Source organism: Poecile atricapillus, chromosome Z, assembly GCF_030490865.1.
Source record: "Poecile atricapillus isolate bPoeAtr1 chromosome Z, bPoeAtr1.hap1, whole genome shotgun sequence".
Lineage (NCBI taxonomy): Eukaryota > Metazoa > Chordata > Aves > Passeriformes > Paridae > Poecile > Poecile atricapillus.
The window spans coordinates 22,319,936-22,347,176 of NC_081289.1; the positions used below are offsets into that span (position 1 = coordinate 22,319,936).

Sequence of the window (27,241 nt, forward strand, 5' to 3'; positions counted from 1 at the left end):
ATCATCAGAAATAATTAGAGACTGTTTCAGAAGAGCCAAACAACCATGTAAAAGTTCTTTTAAAACCCCAAACGCAGAAGATAGTTATGGATTTTTATTTAAAAAAAATTCAATCTTGACAATCTGAATAACTGGTTTTCCAGTTTCCTTTTTCTTTTTTGGTGGGGCAGTTCTTTCCTTGTTGCCAGTCCCTCCAGTAATAATTTATTCTAGGATCTTCTTCATGTCTTCTCCAAAGATGTTTTTGGAGGTTCTTTTAAGTCTGTGTGTTCATTCCTATTCAGCTGGATTTTTCCCACAAGTAGCATATAAGCCACTCCAGCTTTTGGAGACAAATCAATTTGTTCCTGAAATCAGCTTGCTTGAACTTTAGCTGGGAAAGTGCTACCAGGTGAATGGAGGGAGCATGCTTGTGTTTTGTAAATTATTTGCAATTTGTACTGTTCTGATGCTGTGCTGTTTCTGCTCACCACATCCTGCCTTCCTGGCCACTGGGCTTCATTCTGACACCCTTGTGTCTAATGAGCAGCAGAGCAGGATGCCAGCAATATGTTCTGAAGAGCATGAGTAATCCCTGCTGTCTGAGAATAGAATTGGTGTGAGCAACCCTACAAAAAGGCAGTAATTCCTCTTATTTCCTCTTATTTCAGCCTCTCTGTACTCTGATTCACACTTCAGATGATGCCTCAAGGTCAATTGATAGAGATCTGAATTTCATCGCAACTTAAGGGTGCACTGCCATTGCTGGGGAAAATACTTGTCCATTTAAGTCTCCTTTTAACACAGGCAGCTAACTCAACAAGGGGATTCTGCTTGTCTTGCAGCTGCTTTGGCCCTTACAAATGTTAAGTTTTACTCCAGTATTTCACTTCATAAAAAATGTCCTTCACTGGCAATGGGGAAAACTGCAAAGGAAGTATACACACAGTGAAAAAAAAAAGAGCACTGAACGTCACTGGAACTTGGCAAATATTTTAATGTCTGCTTTGCCCAGGAATTTGTATTGGCTGCTCTGGTTGTAACTGTGGTGACAGGATGCATTGGAATTTTTCTTGGATTTGACTTTCAGAAGGGTGTTCCCCAAATGAAGTCATTTGCATTGCAGGACAAAAGCCAAGCTCTGCCTAATAAATGTCACAAGCAAACACCGATTTTTTGGCAGACTTGACTACTGCTACCTGTTGGAGGGCAAAGTGATGTTTCCTCTGAAGCCAGTGATACTGTCCTGGACAGTGCTGGACCACTGGGTTTGATCCACAGCAGCTGTTAATCGCAATGGGAAGAGGTATAAACATCCATCACCTCTAGAAATTGCATCCTTTGAATCAAAGCTTAAAAAATTGCGTCTATGCCTATCTCCTCCAAATCTTGTTACTAAGAACTTTACAATTAATAACACAGTGGTCTTACATCAAGTATAGATTGAAGGTCCTATTTTATCTCGAAATACATAATATATTGCTCCTCCTGGTTGCTTCACAGTACATGAAGGGGTCTTATTTGGGGGGAAGAAGAAGGGGGCAAGATATCTGCTTAGCTCCAGAAAGGATTGTCTTTCAGTTCTCTATGATGATGGCTTCCTAGAGGTGGGTGGCCTTTTATTCATGCAGACAGTGAATTGCTGACTGAGAAATCTTTGTAGGGAAATGAGCTTTGTCCTAATTCCGCTGGAATCGGCTGGGTCAGGGAGATTCTCGCATGTTTTTTTTTTAATGAGCTCAGAATCAGTATCTTAAAAGACATTACTGTACGTTAATGGAATAACATTGCCAAATTCTTTTTGACTGTCAGGCAACCCCAGGCTGAGGTAGGGAGAGTGCCTGACTATTAACATGGTTACTTATTTGACTACCTGCCTTCAGACAGCACACTTTATAGCAGCTTGTCAAATGAAAGGTCCACTGACTGTCTGGAATCATTAAAGCAATGTGCTTTTTCCTTGGCGGGGAAAAAGCCCAAGACCTGGTCCCTTTATGATACTGCTGTTTCAGCCAGAGAAGTTAAAAACTATTCCCACAATATAATCAGAAGACGCATCCAGAAGATTTTCTCATCCACCTGACTTCACCCTATGGTGGTTAAGGGTTGTGATGGGATTGGAGTCACAATGGTCTCTGGTTAGACAGAGTCTGAAATTTGCAGTTTCTTTTTCAGATCTGAAGGCAGCTTTCATGACTAAAGCTTGTGTGTATTTCTTCAACAACATTAGACATTCTGTAAAAAATTCACCTTCCATTTTTAAAGGATGAAGCTTATCAGTATAAAACAAAACTTTTTGTCTGAGATTCTTTCCTTAGAGAGGAAAAGTTGCACAGACCCTATATGTCTCTCACAGATACCTCTATTTTCTAATGGCATTCTGTTTAACCTTTCAACATGCTATTCAATGTCAGCCTTCTTGACTTTTTTTTTTTATAAATTGCACCTTGAATTTACTACATGCTGTATTTACATCTGTGCTGGTTTTCAACTGCAGATTTGCTATTTTTGGAGTCCTATCAATAAACAGTGATGTGGGCAGTTGTGTTTGGTTGGGGGTTTGTTTTCGTGAAGCCCTTTTATTATACAAAATAATCCCCAAAACACTGTCTGTACTTCTTTTGATGTCACTGGCATCTGGTTCCTAATCTCTTAAGTCTTTGTTTCCAGACATCTCTTGGATGATGGAACTATTTTTATTCAGAGATACTGAATGCTGGTTATTATCATGGGAATGGTAGGTGATCACACCCACAGTACTACCCAGACTCCCTGCTGCTCTGGAGCTGCTGAAGTTTCCACTCAGACAGAAGCATACTTTAGAAGTGCTTGAGCTGTTCACGTACTTATTCTATAACTTGGCACCCACCTGGAAAGACAACTGTGTTTCCTTATGTTACCTCAGTTATGCTCTTTTCTGTAGGAAAACAAAAAACTGGCTGTCTCAAATGTAGGCTGCTGCATTTCATTGTCCTGACTCACCAGGAAGGCTGTCATAGTTGGAAATTTGCAGAGATGCTGTAAGTATTTGGGTGGATTTTGAGTTTATAATCACCAATGTCCAAAATGATGCTATTGCTTTATGATGTGCTTTTAAAAGTAAGTGGCAACACAGCTGGTGATTTTTTTCTTAATGCTTTAAAATTGTCCATTGTTCCATTGGAGGATGATTCTCACAAAAAAATAAAGAAAAAGGAAAGAAAAAAAAAAGAAAAATTAAAAGGGGTAACTATTGTTAAACCACACTGAAAAACCATCCACCTTCTCTAACAGCATAAAGCATTTCTCTTATTGTGTCACTTGGCTGAGCATTGAGTTCTAGGCTTTTTCCCTCGATGTCTTATCCAGGCTCCTGGAGACAGTCCAGTTCTTTCTGTTAAAATACTGCAATTGCTGGTGTACTGCAGTGCATGTATTGACAGAGGATGCTGAAATGCCAGGCTCTGCTTCTGGTTGACTTTTGCTGACTGCCTTAACGATCCGCCACTTTGATGCATTACATAGAAATGCTTCTCTTTGTCTAGTGCTTTTCATAGAGTGCCTTTTTGTCATGTTTGCAGTTTGGACTTAAGAGCAAAAAATAAATTTAAAGCTTCCTTTACATTAGGAAGACTAGAAAATGGTCACTGCATATTAAAATTGCTGAAAGAAAAAAAATTGAGAAAATCTAGAGAAAGTAAGCAAAATATTGTGTAAAATCTTTGTTAATGAACAATGTAATCTGTTTTTGATAAAAGGAACTTCAGGCCAAACCTAAATAAGCTACTCTGTAGCAAATGCCTATCTAATTACTGGTTTATCCTTGAGGAAAAATCTTTGGCTTTTGCAAAGTGGAAATGGAAAACTCTGATGACTTTGCATGTTTCTGTCACAATTAACTGGGAATGAACGCTCATACCTTCTGGGTTTGTTGGCTGGGGTTTTGTTTGCTTGTTTGTTTTGTTTGGGGTTGTTTGTTCGTGGGGTTTGGCTTTTTGGGGGGGGCAGGGGCAAGGGTAGGAGGGGGTGGAAGTGGGAGGGGGTTTGTTTTAGCTTAAAATATGTTTTGCTCCACTTGCTTCCCAGCTTTGGATTCAGACTGTTTCGGGCTGTTTTCATTTTAAAGATCCCCCTCCCCCTAGCTCATCGGAAGAACAGAGAGAAGCGCGAGGGGAAGAAAAATCCTTTTACACGTGAAGATGCTATCAGCATCAGTATAATGATTTTCAGTTTAGCAAAAAGAAAACTGATAGCAAAGTGGTATTTGGGTGCATCAGGGGAACAAACAGAACTGTTAGCACGGCACAAAGACGAATGGTATATTGCTAAGAAGACATTTCCATTCAGCACTGTACTTTTCAACACCTGCGTAGTTCAGAGCAAGGGGATACTCCCAGTTCGGGAGCTGTTCCGCGTCGGGAAACCTCGCTCGGGACTCAGCTGAGCCGCAGCCGCCCGCAGCCCCCGGCTCCCCAGCAGCCGCAGCCGTCCCAAACGCGATGCACGCTCGGGCACGGCAGAGGCCTTTTGTTCTGTAGCTCGCAGCTCCTCTGCATTCCTGCCACGTACGGGCTCGTAGCTCATCGCCTGCTGTTGCTCTCGACTATCAAAAGGTAGATCCACCTTCGGCGGACAGACCGCGGGGCAAGGACCTTTCGATTCCACCGACAAATGAGCACTGTTAGTCAATTCAGAGAACTTAAAAGTCTCGGGTTTGAAAACAGAAGAAGCCCCTTTCATTTCTGTCAGGCCAGGTGGCACTGTTTGCCCTGGGGATGGTTCCGTGCGCCTGAAGTTGGTGTTTGCACCGCTGATAAAATGAACAGCTCCCGGCCGGGACAGCGCGACACCGGCACAACGCGGCTGCAAGGACCGGCTGTAACATGACCTGCGGAGCCATGGGAGACCTGCAAGGAGGCATTTAGGGTTAGCGGAGCGACAGGCACCACTGAGTGGGAGAGAATTTCTCTCCACAAACGAAGCGCGGGCAGAGCCAAGCAGGGGCGGATGCTCCTACCCGCCGGCGGCTGCTGGACCCAGAGGTGGTCAAGTTCACGGGCAGCGGGGCTGCTCGGACGGCGGCCGCCGGACGCCCCCGGGGCTCCGAGGGGCAGGGGCGCGGCCCCGAAGCCCCTCGGGGCCGCCCGGCTCGTCCCCGCCCGCCGCCGCCGCCGGGCGGGACCATCTCTGCCCTTGGCGAGGGGGGGGGCGCGCTCCGCCCCGGCTCCCCGCCTGGCCCGCCTCCCCCCCGCGCGCGCAGAGCGCCCCTCCGCCTGGCGCGCGGCGTGGTCACGCCCAGCGCGGCATTAACGCCCCCCGGCGCGGGGCGCGGGCGCCCGGGCATCCTCCGGCGGCGGCTCCTCGGCGCGGGGCGGGCGCGGAGCGGCTCCCAGCGCCAGCCCTGCGCGCTCCGCCGCCCTCTCTGCGCCGCCGGACAACGCCATGAAGCCGGCGGTGCTGGAAGTAATGAGGATGAACCGGGTGTGCAGGATGGTCCTGGTCACTTCCGTGGGCTCCTTCATCCTCGTCATCTTCTATTTCCAAAGTATGTTGCACCCAGGTAGGGCATCGCAACCGCACCGGCATCACCGGCACCACCGGGTCCGCGGAGGGCAGCGCCCGCCCCGCTCCCCACCGGCGCAGGTGGCGGGCGCCCCGGGAGCCCTCGCTGGCTGCCGCCGGCCCCGGCTCTCGGCTCCCGGCGCCGCTGCGGCAGGCGCGGGGCTCGGCGGCGGCGGGCGCAGCGCCCGCGGCGGCCACGGGAAGGTCGCCTCGCCCCCCGCAGGAAACTTCGCCCGGGAGGGAGGAAAGTTGGTTTGCTTAAGATTTTTTTTTATTTTCCGCTTTATATCGTGGGTTTGGTGGAGGGGGACGGGAGGCGATAGCCTCTGGATAGCGCGTCGTGGCTGAGCGGCGCCGGGAGCTGCCCGGTCCCCGCGGGTCCCCCACGCCGGGAGCGGGACCCCAGGTCCCCTCTCCCGTCAGGGGTCGCGGGCCTTCGTCTTCTCAGCTCTTCGTTTTCGGAAGCGTCAGGGACACCGCGGCCGAGCAAGGGCAGCAAAGGCAGCTCCGCGCCGGCTCGCCCGAGTTGTCCGGAGCGGCGGGGGCGGCTGCCCGGCCCCGGCCATCCCTGCCCGCGGCGCTGCTGCCCGGTCCCGCCGTGTTCGGGCGGCCGAGGAGCTCCGGGTGGAGCCTCTGGCTGGGCACGGGCAGGGACGCAGGCTGCGGAGCGCCGTGCAGGGCTGCAGGGATCACCTCGGGTCCATGCTCCCGGGTACCTACCTAATCCGACTTCAGCTTTTCGCTTTCCCTCAGCCTAGGGATGGAGCTGTACCGGGGGCAGCAGATGCTGGCTCCCAGAGAAGTCCCACGTAGATCAGCTCCTGATTGACACAAAGGTGGGATTGGGCTGTGGAAACTCCATGTGGTGTCAGCTGTGTGCACAGACCCCTCATGGATGTTTTGTGAAGCTTGGTGAAATTTGTCCAGCATGGCAAAAAAAAAAACAATTAAAAAATCACTTTGATCTGGCTGTCTTACTTTTTCCCCTTTCTGCCTGAGAAAAGACGTGGGAATTGCACTTGCAGTGTCTTTCTGGAGTGATCTGACGCTGAGCAGAGGATCAGGACTGGTAAGAGGGAGTGATACGGCTGTGGCCAGCAGCTGTAGCTGGCAGACTGGCCACACTCCTCAGCAGGCAAGTCTTCCCAGCCGTACCTGTTATTGTCTGCTGCCAGCTCTCAAGCGTCCTGGCTACAGGCATATAGCTGTAGCTGATAAGGGAATTGCAGTCTAGTAAAAAGAAAAAAGATCTGTTCAAATTGACTCTTTCTTTCCCGTTTGTGGCTACCATAGTTGCCATATGTCTATGTGGCACTTAGAGACGTAGTTTAGTGGTGGACTTGGCAGTGCAGGCTTAGTGGTTGGACTCAGAGGTCTTTTCCAACCTAAATGAGTCTATGAGAAGTGTTTTTTCCTTAAAGTTTCTGGAGAGTTTTTCATCAAATGGTTGAGGCTTGGTGCATTGATAGAATTAGGAATCATTAGATTCTGTGGTGAAGCCAAGTCCTGTTTGGTGTTTTTCTATCAGCTGCCTGCTCCTCCAGAGTTGGTATAATTTGCTTGATGAATGTGTTCTTGTATGGTGCCCATCTGTGTTAATGCCTGCCAACTTGTAAAAATTAGCATATTTATTCTCTTTCCTGCTATGTCTGCCCCATGCTTACTAGTTTTACAAGGACTGCTCAGTCCTTAGCAGACCTGGAGAAGACTTTATTTCTGGTCTTTAAGGCACCATGCAGGATTATGGGTTGTAACATATCTTCACCAATTTAATAAAGTGTGATATTTTAATTGGTGGAGTTCCACAGATAATATGCTTTGCATACATATTCAGAAAACTTGGCCAAGACTTATTATTTCCCCTTGTTTCAGATGAATTATATTGCTGGAACACAAACTTAGCATGCAGTAGGTGAGAGATTACCCTGAATATTCTTCTGTGAATTTTTGAATGTAGAAAAATCTTCTTTTAAGAATTCTCAATATGCTCTATAGTTAACTGTTGGAGATTATGGTTTTATATTCATTGTATTGTGAGGCTATAAATAGGCTGGGATTTTAGTACAGTTCAAAGGATTTAGCATAAACTCTGAGGAGAGAATGCGATGCTGTGAAATCACCCGGAGGTTAATGTGCACCCATTTTCTGTGTGACACATATTTAGGTTGTTAGTGTGAGTGGAGTAGATCTGGAAGTAAATAGATCACAACCTTTATTGTGCCTTTTTGATCATAACTGATTCTGATTTTTATATTTTTTTTAATGGGCTGTTTCCATAGCAGAAACTGCGGGGAAGCTCTCAAGCCCTACTCTAGTCCTGCACACAGTGTCCCTATTTGGGTTACATATGCTTTGTGAGGCTCAGACAGCTGCTCTCCCAGGTATCTGTTATACCATTGTACATGTTACCATCCTGGTAGTGCAAGTGATAGATGAATGTAGAATTCTTGAAGGGTCAGGAGAGAGGGAGGTGGTAGACCTGTCAATATGATATACATTGGGTCGTGGGTCATTTTTAGGAATTCAGTCTTTTTTGTAAGATGGGCTCGTAACCCTTTTTGATTGTCAGAATTCAGCCGGATCGTGGCCAGAGTGTGTGTCAGGACTGGAGGTATTAAGAGCTTTCAAAATCTTGGATAATGTCCTTTTTGTTGTTGGAGGGTGTTCAGAATTCTTGCTGGTCTCCACTGAAGCATGTCTTTGGATGGCTGCAGGAGGGAGCTGTCTCTTGTCTCTGGCTTGCTATGGTAGCTTACCATGCTCTCTAGCAGAGGCGCTTTGCAGTCAGAATTAGATGAAAAATTCCCACCCAAGCCTTTTGGAGAGAAAATAAGGTTTTCAGATAAGTCCTCAATGAGGACCTTACTATAGGTTTCTTGAGCCCCAGAGTTCTCGGTGAATTTCAGGAGGTGGCTTACAAAGCTTTCTCATCAGTTTCAGATGAAAGTAAAGGTGAAAGATGCTAGAAGGTCACCAGATGATGAGTCCAAACCCCCCTGGGTTAAGATAAATCTTTATCTGTTAGAGAGGGTTTTCCGTTTTCGGAGATCTGAATATGAAACTCTAGTTAGAAGTGTGAGACACAAATTTCTGCTGATAGCTTCTTCTTTTTTTTTTTTTTTTTTTCTCCCTTTGGGATAAAAAAATAAGAAAATAAAGAAATAAAATTACATAGTTAACAGTAGCCTTTTTTAAAAACAGACAAGCGAAAAACCCAAACAATACAAACACACCCAATGCCTGAAGCTGGGAAGATGAGTTTAACCTTATCTTTGAAAGAGAGTGTGATATATTCCTTGTGCTGTATCAAGTACAAACACATTCATACTGGAAGGAAATGAGCTGTTTTTTACTCTTTTTTCTCTTTTTGGCTATGTACCCACTCTCTGTTGGGAAACCAGCTATAGATGTGGTTTGGTTATTGCACCTTTGCATTGTCTGAGTTTTGCCAGAGGCTGCCTGAGAGCTGGGAACCCACCCTCCCAAGTTAGGTTCCCCAACCAGTTGTTGAGGGAAGGTAAGTTGTCCAGCCCTCCAGTGCTCAGGACCACTGTAAAGAAAACTTTGGAGACGATAAGCTGTTGTAGCTTATCTGGGGCTATGTTAGCTCTTGAGGGAAGTGGTAATGGGGATTTTAGTGTACTTTCCCATTGCCTGTCTAGACTTTTCTGAAGAAAAACATGCTGCAGTGTTTGCTAGCTGGAGATACAGCAATATATAGCTGATTTTCCCTGTCCCTTTTGCTCAAAATATTTTTCCCCTTCACTCTCCTGCCATGTGCTATCTAGATAACTGAGTGCAAGCTGATTATTGCTCCATGCTCCTGGAACTTCTGTCTGCATGAAATAGGTCAGTCTTGGGGTTTTATATGACAGCCCATCATAGTTTTATCTGCTGCATTTCCCATGAAATCAGTTTGCTCACTAGTCTTTAGCCTGCCTACACTTCCACAGATGTGTTTGCTTTGTTCTGTAGGCTTCCCAGCTGCAGCAAGCAGGGGACTGTGAGTCACCCAGTGGAGGCAGGAGCTGCTCTGCCGGACTGGGGGGGGCACACTGGCAGTGTGTTAGGATCCCTCAAGGTGTAAAATTCCTCGCAGAGGCAGGATAATTAATACTATCTTTATCTTACCTCAGACAGGTTTATGAAACGAACTTACTCTAAACCTGATTCCTTTCCCACCCCTCCTACTTGCGGGTTTGGTTTTTTTTTTTTGCTCCATTTTACATCTCCTGTTTTAGACTTGTACTGCTCTCCTCTGGATGCTAACAAAGGTTGCATCTCAAAGGTTAGGTTGGATTTGCCTCACGTCCAGGATCGTCTCAGTTACATATGCAGCATGGTGTGACTGAGAGCTGGTGTCTACCTTTGCTCAAGTATCAGAACAACTCAGACCGCAGGAGGTTTTTTTCCTTATGTCTGAAGACAAGCTCACCATTGGTTTTGATGGCAGATTCTGTTTGAAAATCAATGTGGCAGTCTCCCATATTGCAATTGATCCTCGCTTTCTCTCTTGCTTACAAAGGAGAATGAGATCTGCAAGGCAGTTGGGTGTGTGGCATTCCTTTGATGGACCCTGTATACTGGTTTTAAATTATTCTGTTTGGGATACAGAGAAATGGAGTTCATTTGACAGCCACAAGAAACTGGCCCTCATTTAATTGCATGCAATGAAATGCATCCCCCAGAAACCCTGCTGTGTGCTGTATGTATTTGTTGGTGTCCCTATAAAAGCTTTTCATGGATTCCCATGGAACTGTCATCAGTGTGAGCAAACCTACTCTGGTCACTCTTCTCAAAGGGACTGATAGTCTGGAACCTGCTTTAAGTTGAGAATTAAACTGCTCTTTGTATCTTGTGAAAATCTGCCTGCTTAGTGAATATTAATCTTACTAGAAGAGCAACTTTTTCTATTGCAGTGAAAATGAGTGTAGGTTTTTGCAACAATTGCTTGCTGAACTGAAGAAATAAAAATCTGTCTCTGAATACGTTCAAGCACAAAAATTACCTGTGTAATTATGTTGTGGTCATGTCTATTACATTTTAACTTATCAGTGTATTTATTAGTCCACCATTACATTTTCTACCATGTAGGTTTCTATAAGCTTTTATTTTTTTTCATTACTGGGTATCAATACTGGGAAAGTATATGCTACCTTTCAGAGCACTGACACTCTATTCACAGATGTAAAGTGTCATGACTTAGCTCAAGTGACTTTTTCAGAGATAAAGTCAGCATGCACGGAAGCTTTGTTTTGAACTTGGCAAAACAGCATATAAAGCTGAAATTCCCAGTGCTTTTTATTAACAAATTTATACAATTGATTGGGTGGAACTAATTTTTATTTCGTATTCAGAAATATGAACATGTTTCTGAATTCTAAAGTTGTTTCCATTACTTTTCAGAAGTGGCAGGTAGTTCATCTTGTACTGTACCATGTAATTAACTCTAAAAGTGGTTCAGACAATTGGAAGAAATTAGATTCATGTTACTTTTCCCAAAGCCAGCACAACTGTATTTTGTTTGACTCTGTTGCCAGATGTACTATATCAAATCCTGCCTGACAAAGCTGCTGCGGTTGCCCTTGTGTGAATGTCATCCTAGCACTAGAGAGTTTTTTCCTCTCAAGCCTTTTGGGCTGATGCATATGTATTATATATCAACTCTAAGTTGATCCTGAGGGAGTTAAGGACCAGGATGGGGGACACAATGATTTTAATCTGATGGTTTTTCTTTCTGATTGTTTGTGCTGTTCAAAGGAAACGTTTGAGTTCTGTGTGTGACTTGTTGAAGTGTCAACATACATAAAATGAAGCATAAGATGCATGGATGAAGGGCTCAGTTGAAATCAGTGAAAAGAGAAGGAGTTTTCCCTATCAAATTAAAGGAATGAAATTGAGTTCAGGAATTATGTACTTGTGTAGACCTGGCATGTCCAGGATAAAGACCAAGAGATGTCTGTGGTGAGTTACTTAGCTTCACCAGGCACCTACTGTCTTACAAGGATAACATTTCAAAGCATGTTCGTGTTTTGTTGGATGCTCCTGTTCCCTGTAGCCCATTCATGTAGGATTGTTGTGGATGAGGTATTTGTCCTTACAGTCGCAATTCTGACTGAATTCAGTTGATTCCTCATTATTTGTGTTTCAGTACCCAGGTTATAGATAGCATCCTTTTGTTATGGGCAGAATGCTTGTGTGTGACAAAGTGGAGTTTCTGGCACAAGCCTCGTGCTCTTAACTAGAAGGTGAGACCACCAGAGACTACTGCAAACCAGTGAAAGAATTCAGTTTCTAATTATCTCTAGTTAATGTCTCCAGACACAGGGATTTTCTTGGATTTCAATTTTGTGAATGTAATCAGCAGAGGATTCAGCATGTTCCCCCTTTCATGTCATTGTTTGGCACCTGAAACTAAGGTTTCACGGATAAATCAAAATTTTGCCACATATGCACTTGGACTCTGGGTTGCTTCTCTTGTGTAACACTATCATCTTCCACTTTTCATTTAATGCTGGTCAATGAATGTGGTTTGTTTTCTTGCCCTCTCCACGTGCTCCTTCATAAAGACTTGGAATTGTCTGGAATAGATCCATTCCCTTCTGTGAAACTGAAATTGTAGGTTTCCATAAGAATGGCCCGTGTTAAATTCCAGCTCCCTCCCCACTGTCCTCTGGAGCACTCACAACGCCTGTAGCATCACTAGGAATTACCTAATGGAAAGCAGCCTGTGCACAGATTGGGAGCACTGATCTATAAGGCATACAGGAATGAGGGTGCTGGCTATTCCATGGCAGTGTGCATCCTCTGCTCTGCCCTTTCTCTGGTGTGCAATCCTGGCAGGCTGGTGGGGAGCCCCTCAGATAGAACATGGGAGCTGCAGGCATGTCTGTGGGAGCTGGTGTGTTTTACTGGTTCCACTCTAGGAACTCAGAGATTGAAAAGCTCCGTGGCAGCAAGCCTCAGAGAGCCACAGTGGATGACAGGACTTTGGTTAACAGCACGGTATAAGTAGGTGCAGCACAAGCATTTGTTGTATTGCATCAATGAAGCTTTGTGTCCGTGGGAATCAAGGGAGGCTTCCTTGTCTAAAGAAATTTCACTGCCTTATGCATTTAACATTTAGATATCCAGGATTTTTAAAGTTATTTTAAAATAGTAATGCTTTTTTTTAGGTTTGCTTTTTACACTGTGCCCAGTGTTGGCGATGAAAGCAGATGACAGCTTTCCTTTTGGCCATATTAATTTTACACATTAGAGATGAGGTCCTGAATGAGGCATTAACATTTAAGTTACAAGCATCAGAAGAGGATGCTATTAAAAAGAAATAAAATTAGATTGCTACCACTGAAACATTTGAAGGAAAATGTTCATTAGAACATATTGACTGACACTGAGGCTAGATTTGGAAACTTAGTATTTCATGTCTTTTTCCCGACAAATTTGAATCCGTGCATTAAAAAGGCTGAGTATGAGCACATAGAAGATGCTGACTGGAAAAAGACGAAGGCAATGCCCACAAATGTGTGTGAACGTGCATATGCACTCATCCATCTTCCCACCCCCTACAAAATCTGTAGCTGGTGGCCCAGGTAATCCAAACGCAGTGATTTCTGAAGTGCAAACCTTTTTCTCCTAACAAGGCTGCTGTAGAGTATGAAATTATTTGTTATTAAAAGAAATCCCAGAAGTGCCAAGGGCTCCACATAGGTGCCTTTGTTATTTTACTAATTGAGTAAATAAGTAGTAAGTGTGGTTTCTTATTTCTGCTACTCTTTCTCAACTTACAGGTTTGGAAACATCCAGGTTGAGAGAGGAATGATTTTATTAATTCTTTGTAGGTTGTAGAAGAGCAAGGTTTTTTTATAGTTTGTCAGAGTATCAGCTTAAACAGTAAGAGTGCCTCTTCAAGGTAGCCTTCATCTTTTTTGTGCCAGGCTGTAGACACTGAGGGATGACTTTGCTCCATTACTATCAATCACTACTGCGATGGCTTCACACTCCTATGAAAAAACGTAAAAGAAGGTGCTGGGGGAAATGGAAAATACAAACAATGCAATCGAGCAGAATTTCTCACAGCACTGTGATTCCGGGGGTCTGGGAGATGGTAACTCTATCCAGCACATGTTGTGGAGGTAGGTGGACTGCACCCTGCAAAAACAGGTGCGAAATGCTCACATCCTGTAAATGCTGTCTGCTCTTCATTTGGCGGGGAGAGGCAGCCTCGGTTTCAAGGATGTGAGTAAAGTGATCGATGTGTGGTTTTGCAGGATCAGACCCCCTTTTCTCTCTCTTCTCCAGGAGGTAAAAGAGCAGGATCTCATCCTCAGCTGTGTTCAATCTGCAAAGGAATCACTGCTGCTGCTTTGAGCATTGTCTCAGGCTAAAAGATGCCCTCCTTAGTCATCTTAATATCAAAAGATTATGTCTTTTTGTGTTATTTGGCTGAGTGGTAGGAGACATAGATTTTAATTGCAGAGTCTCCACATATAAAATCCACCAGGAAGAAAAGGCTTTGTTGGGTTTCAATCCACTTCTCGAACACATTGTAGTCTGTAAAAAGCAGAGAACTGTGGGATTCTTTTTTTTCCTCCTCCTTTTATTCATTTTTAAGACATGGACATTCAAGATACATTTTGTCGATGGCTAAAAGGACCCTTAGAATAATGCCTTCTGAATTAATTTGATAAATTACATTGTAGCTAGTAATTTTCATGCTTTTTTGGCTTTTTTGGCTGATAAATGGTTGTATAAAGGAATCAAAAACTTTAAACTGGATAGCTGCTAGGGATTTTTGAATTTGGCAAGGTAGAAATATAATTAATAAGGTGACTGTAATTGGATCTCATGGATGATCTTTACTGTAGTACTTTGTCTTAAAACAAAGAGCTTTAGGTAGTTAAAATCCTTTTAAAGACTATTTGCATTATAGTGCATTAAAGCTGATTGGTATGCAGGCAGAACAAAAATGTCTGTATTATCTGAAGTGACCTGACACGGAATAGCACATTCTGCACCCACGCTGGTGGGTACCAGGAGCTGAATATGTCCTTCTAGTAATCTGTATTTTTACAGCCTGTGTTGGAAGTGGTAGCAGAGAATTTATAGTAACTGAGGAGGAGGTCCTTAACACTTTTTAAACACTTGCTGATTAATAAAATGTGTCAGTTGGGGTCATAAATACAAAACTGATAGGCCTGACTTGATTATGTATTTTGGTCTTGATTAACTTCTAAAATACATTTGAGTTTCCAGATGGTGATAAGCGTTTTATCTTTAGAATTAAGCACGTGCATGTGTGCACGTAATTATGAAGTTGAAGTAATTGCTAATCATTGGAGCAGTACACCAGAGAGTGATGGACTGCAAGGGTGACTGTGGACATGTGCACTCCCAGGCATTGCTGTGTCCCACTCGCTGGTTTTATTAATTGTTACAGGATCAGTCAGCTAGACATTGTGCAGCGTTCCTGCCACCGTGGCACTGGCAATCCTGTGGGCTGTGACATCTAATTTCTGCTTCTCTGCATTCCTTTTCTTCCCAAATCAGTCTTGCTTGTTCTTTGTGGCAAGGTTAGGGAAGCTCAGATAGGGTGAACATGGCTCCCTGCTAGGCTGTTGGGTTTGGGGGATTGTTTTGGGCAAGCCATAAAATTTTACTTTATTTTTTTCCCCTTTCCTGGAAGGAGTTCACTGAGTGGTTTGAATTTCCTGGTGGGTTGATGGCACGAGGTCTGCATGATGGCCTGGAGGAGACCGTGGTTGCTTTTCAGTTGGTGTTAGTGAGTACTAGGTCAGGTCTACTGTGTTAGAACAGAGGATTTTGGATTGCACAAAGGGCATACATTCCCCTTGGAGGTAGAAATATAGGATTGCAGGCTTGGATTGGAGCCCTGAACTGTCTCTCCCCTGTAAATCTGGGTCAGTTCCATTGACTAGGTTAGCTCAATTCTGAATCAAAGGTACTGTAATGAAGAGCAGTCCCTCTTTATCTTCCTACAGAGCAATATACAGTAGAACAATAACTCTGCTTTTCTCCTTTTTGACAAGTATTTTGCTTATCAAATAAGGACTTATTTGTCCTTTCTACAGTCAAGAGAATGCAAGTTTTTTTTCCTATAGAGATGCATGCTTGAAGTATTGAGAGGGATGCTGCCTATTTTCAATAGCTTCAGTAGAAATTACGTTGGCAGATAAGCTGTATGTAACCATCAGCATGCAGATCATCAATAGGATTGAAAGTTTCTTGTCCTGCTGTAGAGCTTCTCTGTCTCATGCAGAAAAGGCTATTAATATTTCTGGTGCAGCAGCAAAAATGTAATTACATTAAAGAACAAACTGGGAAAATGTTTGGGCTTCTAGAGCTATTAACTATTTTGAGATAAAACTCGTTTGAGATACTAAATTAACTGAAATAGATGATATAAGACAGACGTGGTTTAATTAAAATTGTCTTCATATTTGGCTGTCTTGAGCCAGCTTGTGGTTTTTGGGTGGTTTGTTTTTTGTTTCCTTTTTTCTTTCTCTCCTCCCCAGAGCCAGTGTTGCTGTTGAGTCTTTCCCCATTCTGTGCCTGTTTCCTGAACACTTTTTCTTAAAAACTTGCAGAGTAGAGAGAGGAGAATATTGGCAGAGGATGCAAAACAAAAATATACTCGGGGCTATTGTGTCTGAATGATTAGTAATGCATGAAGTCCATACATCAGTATAATGTCAGTGCCTTACAACCTCATCCATCTCCAGAATGCTATACCCAGTGTGGTAACACAGTACTGTGAGAACTCTTTGTGCAGCTAGAAATGCATCCCATTGCCCCCAGTGTGCCTGGGAACCAAGGGAAACAGGCCATAATTCTTGTATGTCCAAACTAGCTGGGGTTTTTTTTCTGACTGCCAGTCTTTACAGAGGCTTTTACCCCCTTCATTTTAGGGGCTTTTTTCTTTTTTTTTTTTTTTTTGTTGTTGCTCTTCAGATCTTTTGCTTGTGTTTGCATTCACTGGGATGTGACCAAGAGATTTATTTCATTCTCCCATTCCAGCTGTGAGGGGATCTCTTGTCATCAGATTGTACCTCAGCCACTCTTAGCTTGCCAGAATGGTTTATGCCTGGTGTACTCTTTCAGCATTTTTCAGCCTGGAAACACTACTGAATGTCAAGCCATGTGTGTTGTATATTGGTTAATGGTGAGTCTGTGCTTTCCTGCTGTCTGTTGCAGTTGAAAGCTTTCACTGGGAGCAAGTTAGGAGCAGCATTTCTGGAAATCTTCGAGAATTTGGGTCCAAATCTACTTCTGGGGCAGTAATACTTAATTTAATCAGAAGGCTTCAAAATTGTCCACGAAGTAGGTCCATGCTTTCTTTTTAACTCTATAGCTAGGGTCACTGAGGCATGGTCAGGAAGGGTATGTGTGCTGGGATTTGTTTAATGGTTTCCCACCAGGCTAGTGGCACATTCAGGAATAAAACTGGAGGGGTAGGATGGATTTCTTGAGCTTATATGATTTGAGGTTTGCAGTCCCCTATAGGTTTGGAATAGACCATAGTGCAAACTAGGTGTGAGGCAGAACCCAGTTCCCAGCACTCAGCCCAAGGAACACCCCTGCAGCCTGCTCCAGGTGTGCTCTCTGCTTGTGAGGATGGCTATTGTGGACAGTCTTGTGTCCTTGGGAGTGCTCCTGACAGGAAAATGCTCCTGGTGCAAATACATGAAGCTTTGAGAGCTCCTTTTGAAAGCTGTGTTCCTGTGTTGAAAGCAAAGTGTTGCCTCCATGAGGCCAGACTGAGGTGGAGGCCACACCTGTGCTTGGAAGTCTGTTTTCTGGAATAGCAAGCCTGACTTACTCTTGATCGTGTTGTGCTTGGACAGCTTTTGCCAGTGAAAGGTTTACTGGATCAGTATAGGTAAAAAAAGGCCTGCCTCTTCCCTTTTCATTTTCTTTTACCTCTGTGTGCAGATCTGCTAGAGGTTTTGCCAGCAAATCTAAGTTTACTAAAATAAGAAAGAAAAAAAAAAGCACAAACAATGAAACTGTATCCTTTCTGTTGTCAGCAAAGACATGTTGATCAAGGCTGATGTGCATGATGCATCCTGGATTTTTATTCACTCACCAACATTTAACATAGCTGTAAATTAAACTATTGCCTCTCTGTAAAGTATGTTGTCCCTGCACTTTGCTCATTCTTCTGTTATTGCAGATTTAAAGTCAAAATAGGAAGGTAACATCAGCTGTCTTTGTAAGGGGCTGCAGCTGCTGGCTGATGCTCTCCCAGATCCTTCCCTTTTAGACCTCCACATTTTCTGTGGTGCCTGTGGGACATTGTTTATGTTCATTCCTTGAAAAAGAAAACCTTGGTACAGCATTTCATTAGTGTGTTTTTTCAGAAAGGTCTCAGATCTAAATTAGTATCTTTTTCAGTTCCTGTGAGGTTCTGGGGCATTGGAAGTAATGCTTCATGCATTGCAAGGAGGGGAAATGGAAGCTACTGAGCATGTTTGAAAGGGTATTTTTACCTCAGCCTTGGAAACAAAACATTTCCCATCTATCTTGTTGAACATGTGTGACTGTTTCTCACAAGTGCACAGGACTAAGAGCTGCAGTGAGGCATTTTGAAGAGATGGGACTTCTTGCAATCACTGCAAGGCGTCTAGGAATGCTTTTCTTCCTGCCTTTTCTCTCCCCTGCTGACCTCTAAGTTTGTGTCCCACTCATAGTCAAACAAGCATAGTAAAAAATATGCCTGAAGTTCTGGTGTTAGTTTGCTTCTTGCTCATCTGTCAGCTGTATCTTGCATTGAATTATGAAAAATGTTGCTCTGTCACAAGTTGTGGCTGGTAGTAGGTTACTTGCACACTACATCTGTTCAAATGTTCAGGGGAGGGACCGCTTTAAAATTTCAATTATAGCCTAAAAATACACGTGGTGTCTTTTTTTCACATTTGACTCCCTTGCTGGAAATAGCAGGGTTCTGTCACGTTTATCATGTTTTCTAGCTCAAGGCAGTTTTAAGCACAGCATAGTTATGTAGCAAACTGGAAAAATGTGCATCCATTTTCCTCAAGTGAGGGCATGTGGGAATGGTGCTATGGCCACATCAAATACTGCACACATGGAAATTACAGGAGCTGGGTTTTGAGCAGACAACCAGTGTTTACATGCTTAATTTATGTAATAGCCCTTTCAGTTCCCATCTGTTTCTGTGCCCTTTGGCAAATGAGTTTGCAGTTTTCTAACATGTGAAAACGTCAAGTTCAGGGAATAAGACTCGGATTTTATTTAATTGCTTCTTTCTTTGTCTGTTTTAAGTTGGTCCTTAGGGAGAAGAGGCTGACCTCAGGAAGCAGGGAAGCTTTGTCTTCCCAGGGTGCCAATAATCTGTGAGTACAACTCAAGGTTGACAGGTTAAAGTTGCAAGTTGAGCACTTGTGCCCCAAGTGTGTCTCACTTTCTCATACGCAAGCGAGGCAGCTCCCAGGGGGTTGTGCCATAAATGAAAGTGATCTGAGAACCCCACGTTTCTGCACTCATGGCTAAAGTGGGAGTAGGACCTCTTGTAAAGGGCCTTGATCAAGAACAGAGGGTGTAAAAATGAGTTCTTGTTCAAGTGGACCGAAGCAACTGGCTGTCAGGAGGGAGGGATTGGTTCCAACCTTGCTTTTATCTCCCTTCTCACTCTTCTACAGTGCCAGGCCATGTTTCACCTCTGTGGCTCAGCTGAAGCACAGCCCTATGGCAGGCACAGTGCAGACCAGAACCTGAGGGCAGCAGTCTGATGGGCCTGATATGGCAACAGTGGTGTGTGTTGCAGAGCTTCTCTGAGCCCATACAGTTCAACATAGGTAGGGGGTATCACCAGCACAAGAGAAATGCAAATTACTGCTGAAAACAATTGCTGGCTACCAAAACTGATAATTCTGACAGATTTATTCAAACTCAAGTGTGAGCTTGTGTATCACCCCAATTATCACCTCACTTCTGCAATTTCTTTGAAATGGCTCTGTGTCAGGTACAGGCTTCATGGGAGCTCCGAGGTTTGGGTGGAGAAAACGCTCACACTTTCATTACTGCTGGAGTAAGGATATGTACACCCATGTCTGCAGCACGGTAAACCAAACACAGGCTGTCTGTAGCTTCCCACTTGTGTTCTTCCCTGCATATCTTGAAATGCCTTATACCAACACTGTGGGCTTGTGCTCGGTGAGTTGGTCCTGTGGCCTCCTTTCTGGGACAGGCAGTGCTTTGTAGGGCACTAGGCTGAGCTGCCCCTGTGAGCAGCATGCTCTCATGGCATCTGTATTGGGATGAGCTGTGTCCCCAGCACTGTTCTTGTGTAGGTCATCTGCTACGTTGGGAGACCAGGTTGTAGTAAAGTGGCCAAATCAGTAAAACTAACTTCCTTCCTAGCATATGCCCATAACTTCAGGCAGTGGCGGAGATGGGAGTTCAACCTAGCAAGCTTCAGGCTTACTACTGAATGATCACATCTGTGGACTATGTCAGTGGAATAAGCAAGGTGGGAAGGAAGGGATGGTCCTGGTGATGGGATGCCCCTGGTTAGGGCAATTGAGATCTCTTGGTTCCCTCAGGGTCCTGGCAGTAGGCTTGCTAGCTTATTTTTATGATCTATGAACGTACCAGCTCCTGAAGAAGCTCTTCTGACAGCCCTCACAGATGGCCTTGTGCTGCACAGGAGCCCAGAGACAAGTGGTAGGCAGTGAGAAGAATTTGCTGTGCCTGTTGTTCCACCACTGTGGTTGTAAGGGTTTCATGTGTTGTGTAATGGGTCACGGTTAACCTTGCCTCTCTGACTATAAGTTTTGGATGTTAAATATGAAGATACTTTCAGGGCAGAAAGCAAAGGCATAACGCAGGAGGAACAATCCCTACTAGGGGGATCTATTTCACCAGGAATATTTATTCAAAGGAAAACCAGTAACTTTCTGCTAGATAGATACACATAACTGGCATGTATTTACTGGGGAGCAGGTCTGGCTTTCCAAGTGTGTGATCCCTGGCAGAGCTGGCTGGTGACATGCAAGAACATTGAAGGTCATGGCTTTTGTTGCTTCCTCTTCTTTTGCCTGCTTGCCCTTTTGTCTCGCTCCGGTGGTGCTGGCATGCAAACTACTCCCTGCTATTCCATGCTGGGCTATTCCTCATGGTCCACGTTGGTGTGCCTCTCAAGCTGGAACTGGTGGTGAAGCAGGCAAAAGCTGATCAAAGCACATGTCTAATTGGATTTTTAGATCTTGCTTTAAAATGAGGGATTTTCAAATACTCCCATTAGTGGGCATTAGTACTGAGGAGAAGTATGTCACCAGGTAGGGGGGTTTTTTGAGTCAGAATTTCAGTATAATTAAAAAGAGATTACTGAACCTAATATTATTGAAATAAATGCTTTCATGAAATAAAGAACACCACTGGAACCTCTGGGTGCATGTAGGAAGTGTGCTGAGCCATTGCCTGCAGCTTGATGTTAAGGCAAGAGAAGCATTTTTTGTATGGAAAAAGAGAGCTGCTGCACACTAGGGCTTCTTACTTTTTGCTCCGCAGAAGATTCTTCTGGAGGGAGGGAATTGTATTTCTGAAGGAGTGAGCAGAAGAAACATATGTGGGTTCAGCTAAGAAGTGTCAACCTAACTAGCAACAGATTCTGCAGTTCGTATTGGAATAATAAACTGATAAGTAAAATTTTAATTATTAATTTACATTTTTATCCTTTTGCCATGTATCCTAGTTGATTTGTGAATGAATATTTTTTGTGGTGTTGCCGTGCTGTTCATTCTGACAGTCACCACCTTAGGGCTGGGTTATCAGTGCTAACACATACTTCAAATTAAATTGGGAGTAACAGTGAGAACAGTTTATCTTCAGCAGTAAGGACAAGTTCCCCTAATTCTCAATCATGTGTCACTCAATTCCATTATGACAAGAATATATTAATCTTTTCTTGTGAGCAATTTAGTATGCCACTTTCTACTGCTAATGCTTGCATTTTTATGATGCATTACTGATTAATATTGTTAGGGTTTGTGTTTTACCACTGGTTATTCTTAGCTGCGATTTCTGTCTTGTGCTTGACTGCTTTTCCTTTTCCTGAAATATGTTATTCAGGAGCAGTACCTCTGGAGGAGGAAGGTATCCTGTGCACAGGACTGACTGGGAAGCACAAGTAATTAGTTGGCAGGATGGCCAAGAGTGCTGGAAATGGCCAAGAAGCCATAGGAGAGTTTCTCAGGACTTTTCTAGCAAGACTGCCAGTGGATTTGCTTGGTATTTTTATTTTGATCTTTCCATCCTTGCTTTAGAACTGCAATGGCATAAGCAATTGTGCTGCTTGGCTTTCCCAGGGACTATTACAGTGCTCCGAGTATGGGTGTTGCCAGTTCTCCTTGAAGGAAGGCAAGAAGAGAAAACAGATACAACACTGATGTGAAAAAAAAAAGAATCTTGTTTTATCTTCATATATCGTCAGCAAAAAAAAAAAAAGCAAGCCCTGATTTACATTAGTCTGAAAGAGACAGATTTCATGGCATCCAAGAACTCAGTCTTGAGCTTGGACTTCTAGTGAAGCCAAAGTGTAAATGGAAAGTTTGTCAAGTGATCTGGCTGTAAAACTTTAGATTTGAGGAAGGAGAATTTAAATTTATGTCAATTTATACAGTGTTAATCTCTGCAGAGAGGATCTTAATTGCAAGACTGACAATTTGGGTCATGTTTGAAATTGATTCAGAGATTGGTCCTTGATAACTTTGGGTCTGTTTCCAAAGCTGACTTGTGAGTTGGGATTGAGGATCAAAGCCTAAATGTCGCTTTGTTTCAAGCTTGGGTGTCAGACTGAGGCATCTTGTTTTAACATGAGGTTTTGTTGCATACTTTAACTTCAAGTGAAAAATTCACCATTGTACTGAAAATCTTCAGTCTTTGAGGCTTAAAAGACTTCTTGAAGATGAAGGTGAAACTGTTTGTGTACTTGTAAGCACTATAAGAAGAGACCTCAGTAAAAATAAAAAAGTGCGAGCAGCATGGAGAATTTGGGCAAGAGAGAATTGTTGCTAGGGAGTTAAAAGATGAATGTTTGAAGGCATTGGTTTTGCCTGTGTTTGAAGTTGTAGTATTTGTGAGTAGGGGTGTGCTGCCCTCGCTCAGGGAAGGAGGTTGGGTAGGATTTGGTAGCCTTAAGAGGACAGCAGCTTTGGTGGGAGATAGTCACGTGTAGCTGCTGCTGCATCATTGTGTAGAACTTACGTGCTTATGGCTAACAGAGTGATGAAAAGCCAATCCGGGGAATGTTTTCAGAAACATGCTTACAGATGTGCCTGTAGCTGTAAGTTACACCTTTAAATCACCCTTACAGGCACAGCTTTCAAAATCAAGTCATTGGCATAGCTGAAGTGGAGGAAAACACTCACCTCACAGAACCATCTTCCTGCCTTTCCTCACCTGTGTGAGGTACTACAGTGACAGCTGGGAGGTGAGGATGAACAGCACCGGGCTGCCAGGAGGTCACAGGTGGAAGGTGTAGGGAAATGCTGTGAAAAAAATCGAGGGTAAAACAATTGGATGTGCGTTTGAAGAGGGAGTCTGTTCATTTGTGGAACCCATTCTGTATTTCTTACATTAGTTTTCTGTATGCCACCTGATGTGTGTCACCTGCATACAGTTGTCTTTGCCTTGCCCTGTCGGCTCCAGCCCCACTGCTCTGGCATCGCCAGCACTTGCCTGTTTGATCAGGCAGTTCATCAGAATCATGGTTTTTGGAGGAGTGTGTGTGCCTGTGTGTGTCCCAGGTAGTTTTTAGGGAGTGTGGTGCCTTGGCCCAAGAGGTGAGTGTGGTGTGAGAGCCGCTGGGGAGGTGCAGGTGCAAACAGGCAGCGAGGTTGAGGTAGGTGATACCGTGCACAGTCACAGCCATGACTCACAGGGTGAGATGTCAGCGTGGCCCTACCTCAGCTCCATCAGAGCTGGAGGAGTTTCAGCAAGAAGCAGGTTTACTGTTGTCTCGAATAAGTTTCTTCCTTCTATTTTCCCTCTCCAGTAAGTGAGTTTGGAGTGGATTTTAACAGAGCCAGTAGTTAAAGGCTGGTACAGGGGAGAGGCACGTCTGTTTAGACATTGTGAAGAATGCAACATTTGGCAATAACGGCTGTGTCTTTTTTGGCAGCATCCAAAGAGCGCAGAAAGCGTTTTCTCTTCATTAGCGATCCAAATTTCATGATCGCTCCTGAGTTTTGAAAGCATTCTTGACAAGGATGGGATGATGTAATTACATAAATGCAAGATTTCCTATTTTTTTATGAAGAACTTATGAAGCTTTGAATGTGGACTGGATGCTGAAAATGTTCTGGTTCTAGGTCACCTCTACATCTCCCTCGGGCACAGAGAGCACTGAAAGCCAAGAGGATCTGTGTCAGTCTAAGCTGCTTTAGGGTCTGCTGTCAAGCGAAGGCTTCCTGGGAATGCTCTGTGATGTGGACATAGATGAGATGAGAAAGGTTTTTTTTCTCTTCTTATTTAACTTTTTTATTGCAAGCTCACTGTAAGCTCTCTGACCTCCAACATGCCCCTAACAACATAGTTTTTGGTGGTGCTACGAAAACTTTATTTTGTTTCAAACTGTCTCTGGTGGCTTTGAACAAGCCCCAGAGTCTTAATTAAACATTTTTGATCAGGCAGGACTCCACAGTAAGTCAAATCCTTTGCTGCTGGTGTTCTGTTTTATTTAATCACTGGACTATTTCTCTTCATAGAACCCTGCAGCATTCTCATCCAACTTCCTTTGTTAGCGTTCCATTAAAAATTATTTTAACTGACCTTTTTCTGTCTTTATTTAACTTTTCAGTGACCTATTCCTTCCTTTCCTTTTTCCTACCTTCTGCTGTAAAATTGCTTGTTTTCAAAGTTTACTTGCTTAAGGAGGTTGAAACTCTTGAGTTCTGTCTGCTTTACCCAACTGAGATGAAGTTGTGTCCTTCAGATGGCTCCCAGTGAAGCAGAGAAAATGAACTGTGTGACTCCCCATTTTTCAGAAGGGAGCCCGTGGCATTGAGCTGTGGGGATTGGTGTCCCCTCTGTCTTGTGAAGCTGTTCTACTTGGCCAAGGGGCTCAGCCAAAGTGACTTTATATTCTGGTGGTTATGCCCTCTCGTTCCAGCACCTTTAATTGCTGTCCTCAATAAGCAGTTTAATAGTTTCTTGCTTTCATAGCTACTTTGTGTTAGAGAAATTCAGCAAAATGAGAGAGGAAAAAAACTTCAAAATTCTTTTTGTGTGTGTCTGTGTAAAATTGTGGAAAAATTATTTTAGAAGAAATCAAAAGAAAAGTTTCTCATGATTTTGTCACTGAGCTGCAACAGTCTTTTTTATAGCATGGTTTTATAGGATCACTATCAGCTGGCTGACCTACAGCATCTGAAATTGCCAGTTCTCCATGGGAAAGTTCAAAGTGCTTGGCAGCTCAGTTTTGAGCTCTGCCTTCAGCTTTCCCACTTAGTGTCATTAGAATTCAGAGAATTTAAGATGTAAAATACTTTCAAAATACTAATGAGTTCTTAGACTACTAAATATGTATTATTTATTTATTACAAAATCTGCCCTTCTGGGGTGGCAACCAGCCTTCCTCCCCAGGGACCCCTGTTTACTCATCTAGCTGTATATATATATATGTATATGTATATATGTATATCTTAAAGATCACCTGCTGAGTCATCCTGGTCCATGCTGAGCACTTCTCACTTATTTGCATACTTTGCTTGTAAGGCTGTGGTTATATTAGGATCTTGACACAGTGGGAAATCTGTGAGCAAAGTGAGACCTAGTTTGAATCCAGTATCTGAAGAAAGCACGCAAACCTGAATTCAGAAGTTGTCTGTAGGACAGCCACTTAAGGGCAAGATGCTTCCTGCATGTTTTGTTGCAGATGGGACAGAAGTTGTGCATGAACTTGTAGAGTAGCATTTGTCCTGGTGTTTGAACCTTCTCAGCACTGTCTGATGATAGGCCCAGGAGGCTGTACAAACAGTGGTTTAAACTGCTGAATACTCCCAGGATTACTGGCTGAGGGCCTTGTGCTGTATCATTTGCCTGTATCAATATATTTTACATTTCTCTGCAGTGCCACCCTGTATATTTGGTTGAGTTTGTTGCTAAGGAACTTGAAATGTCTTCTAATTTGATGTGAAATAAATGGTACTGAATGATGTTGAGATGAAGAACTAGAATGTAATCCATGTTCATTTTATCAGTGAATTGTGCATGTGAATTCTATATCTAATATAAGGGAACAACACTAAAATAGATTTGGCATGTGCTTTATGTTGGCTGAGGGGATGCAGGGCTTTAATGCTAATTTGTGACAATGGGTATGAAGTGATGGTTGGCAAATGAGGGTGTTCTTGTTATAAAGATGTTTTTCCAACATGCTGTGCTTTTCCTGCTGCGTCTCTTGCTTCATGCAATGATGTTTAGGAAGTTATTTGAATACAGGTTGGTGCTAATGGGTTGCAAGTTTAATTCATGTTGTCCCTGTTGTATTTGTGAATTTCCTCTTCTGTTCTTTCTCTACTTCTGTTCCTGGGTATGTGATCAGAGTGACAAATTTTAAGTCACCCTTTTTATCCCTTAAGTTTCTTAGTAATAATGTGACTTCAGGTTTTTTTTCTTTAAATTTGGTGTAATTTGGCAATATCTGAGTTCAGTTGTTGGCAAATGTATCAACACAATGTCGGATTTACAGCCTATAAGGTCTCCTATCACAGGGAAAAGCTGATTCACCAGAGAACCTTTGGAGACTTGTAAAAAGCACAATCTTTGGCTGCACGAGTGGAGCAAATTAAGTGGCTGAGATAAAGTCGTGTAGGTGAAGAGCAAGGTGAGTTCAAAGATGTGTCATCCAGGTATGCACCCTAAAAGCACTGAGTGGTTTAAAAAAACCCCAAACCAACCATGCTTGTGGTAGGCTTTGCAGTATGTAATAAAGCATGACAGATTTCATCAGGGTTTGCTGTAGAACACCAGAAGGGCAATGAAACACCAGTAATAATTAACATCTTCAAGGCTGAATTTCAATGTGAAGCATACACCATTAAAATGAATGAATGCTTGAGGGAATACCTAAGAGAAACCTCTGTTTGTCAAGAGAAGGTTCATTCCTACAGATATGATGTATATCTCTTGGTAAATAGATACCAGACATGTAGGTGAATCAATGCCCTGATAGTAATATATGAAAGAGGTTAAAATTCTGATTTCTAAAAATCATTGACCAGTATTTGGATAAAGAACAAAATTTAGTGAAGCATAACAAAAGAGGCAACTTTTTCCCCCTCCCAGTTAATTATTAATGACTTCCCTAACAGTTCCCAACTCTTCTCTTTCATTGGATGGAGGGAAACAAAGAAGGAATTTGAGTTGTATACCTGCAAGTTGCTGAGTATATTGAGTGGGGTGGGAGGTCACCTGGCTTTGTTTTCAATTAGTGGCAGGGAGTTGTTTGCAGAAGTCAAGCACTTGGTCATGGCTCAAGCAAAGTGGGTTCTTCACTTTATTTAAAAACCTGCAGGTATTGTTTGCATTGAGAGAGGTGCCTCCTTTGGAAGTGGAGTCCCAAAATACCACACCTCCTGTACTGACACCATACAATTTTGGACTTTCCACAGCTTAGAGGGGAGGATTTTTCCCAGAGCTTGGCGTCTGGCTGCAACAGGAACTTTCTGTACCAACTTTC

At 43.4% G+C, this 27,241-nt stretch overlaps 1 protein-coding gene across 4 annotated transcripts in view; it reads left to right on the forward strand.

Annotated features, from left to right (window-relative positions):
* The first annotated feature begins 5,258 nt into the window (after nt 1–5,258).
* Nucleotides 5,259–27,241, forward strand: part of LOC131573362 (carbohydrate sulfotransferase 11) — a 157,749-nt gene continuing 135,766 nt past the window's right edge. For 2 of the 4 annotated variants that reach the window (XM_058827259.1, XM_058827258.1), the window contains exon 1: nt 5,259–5,518. In XM_058827259.1, coding sequence (XP_058683242.1) covers nt 5,401–5,518 — 118 coding nt within the window. In that variant the 5' untranslated portion in view covers nt 5,259–5,400. The remainder of the gene's footprint in view (nt 5,519–27,241) is intronic. The other 2 variants (XM_058827261.1, XM_058827260.1) reach the window with 1 other exon arrangement.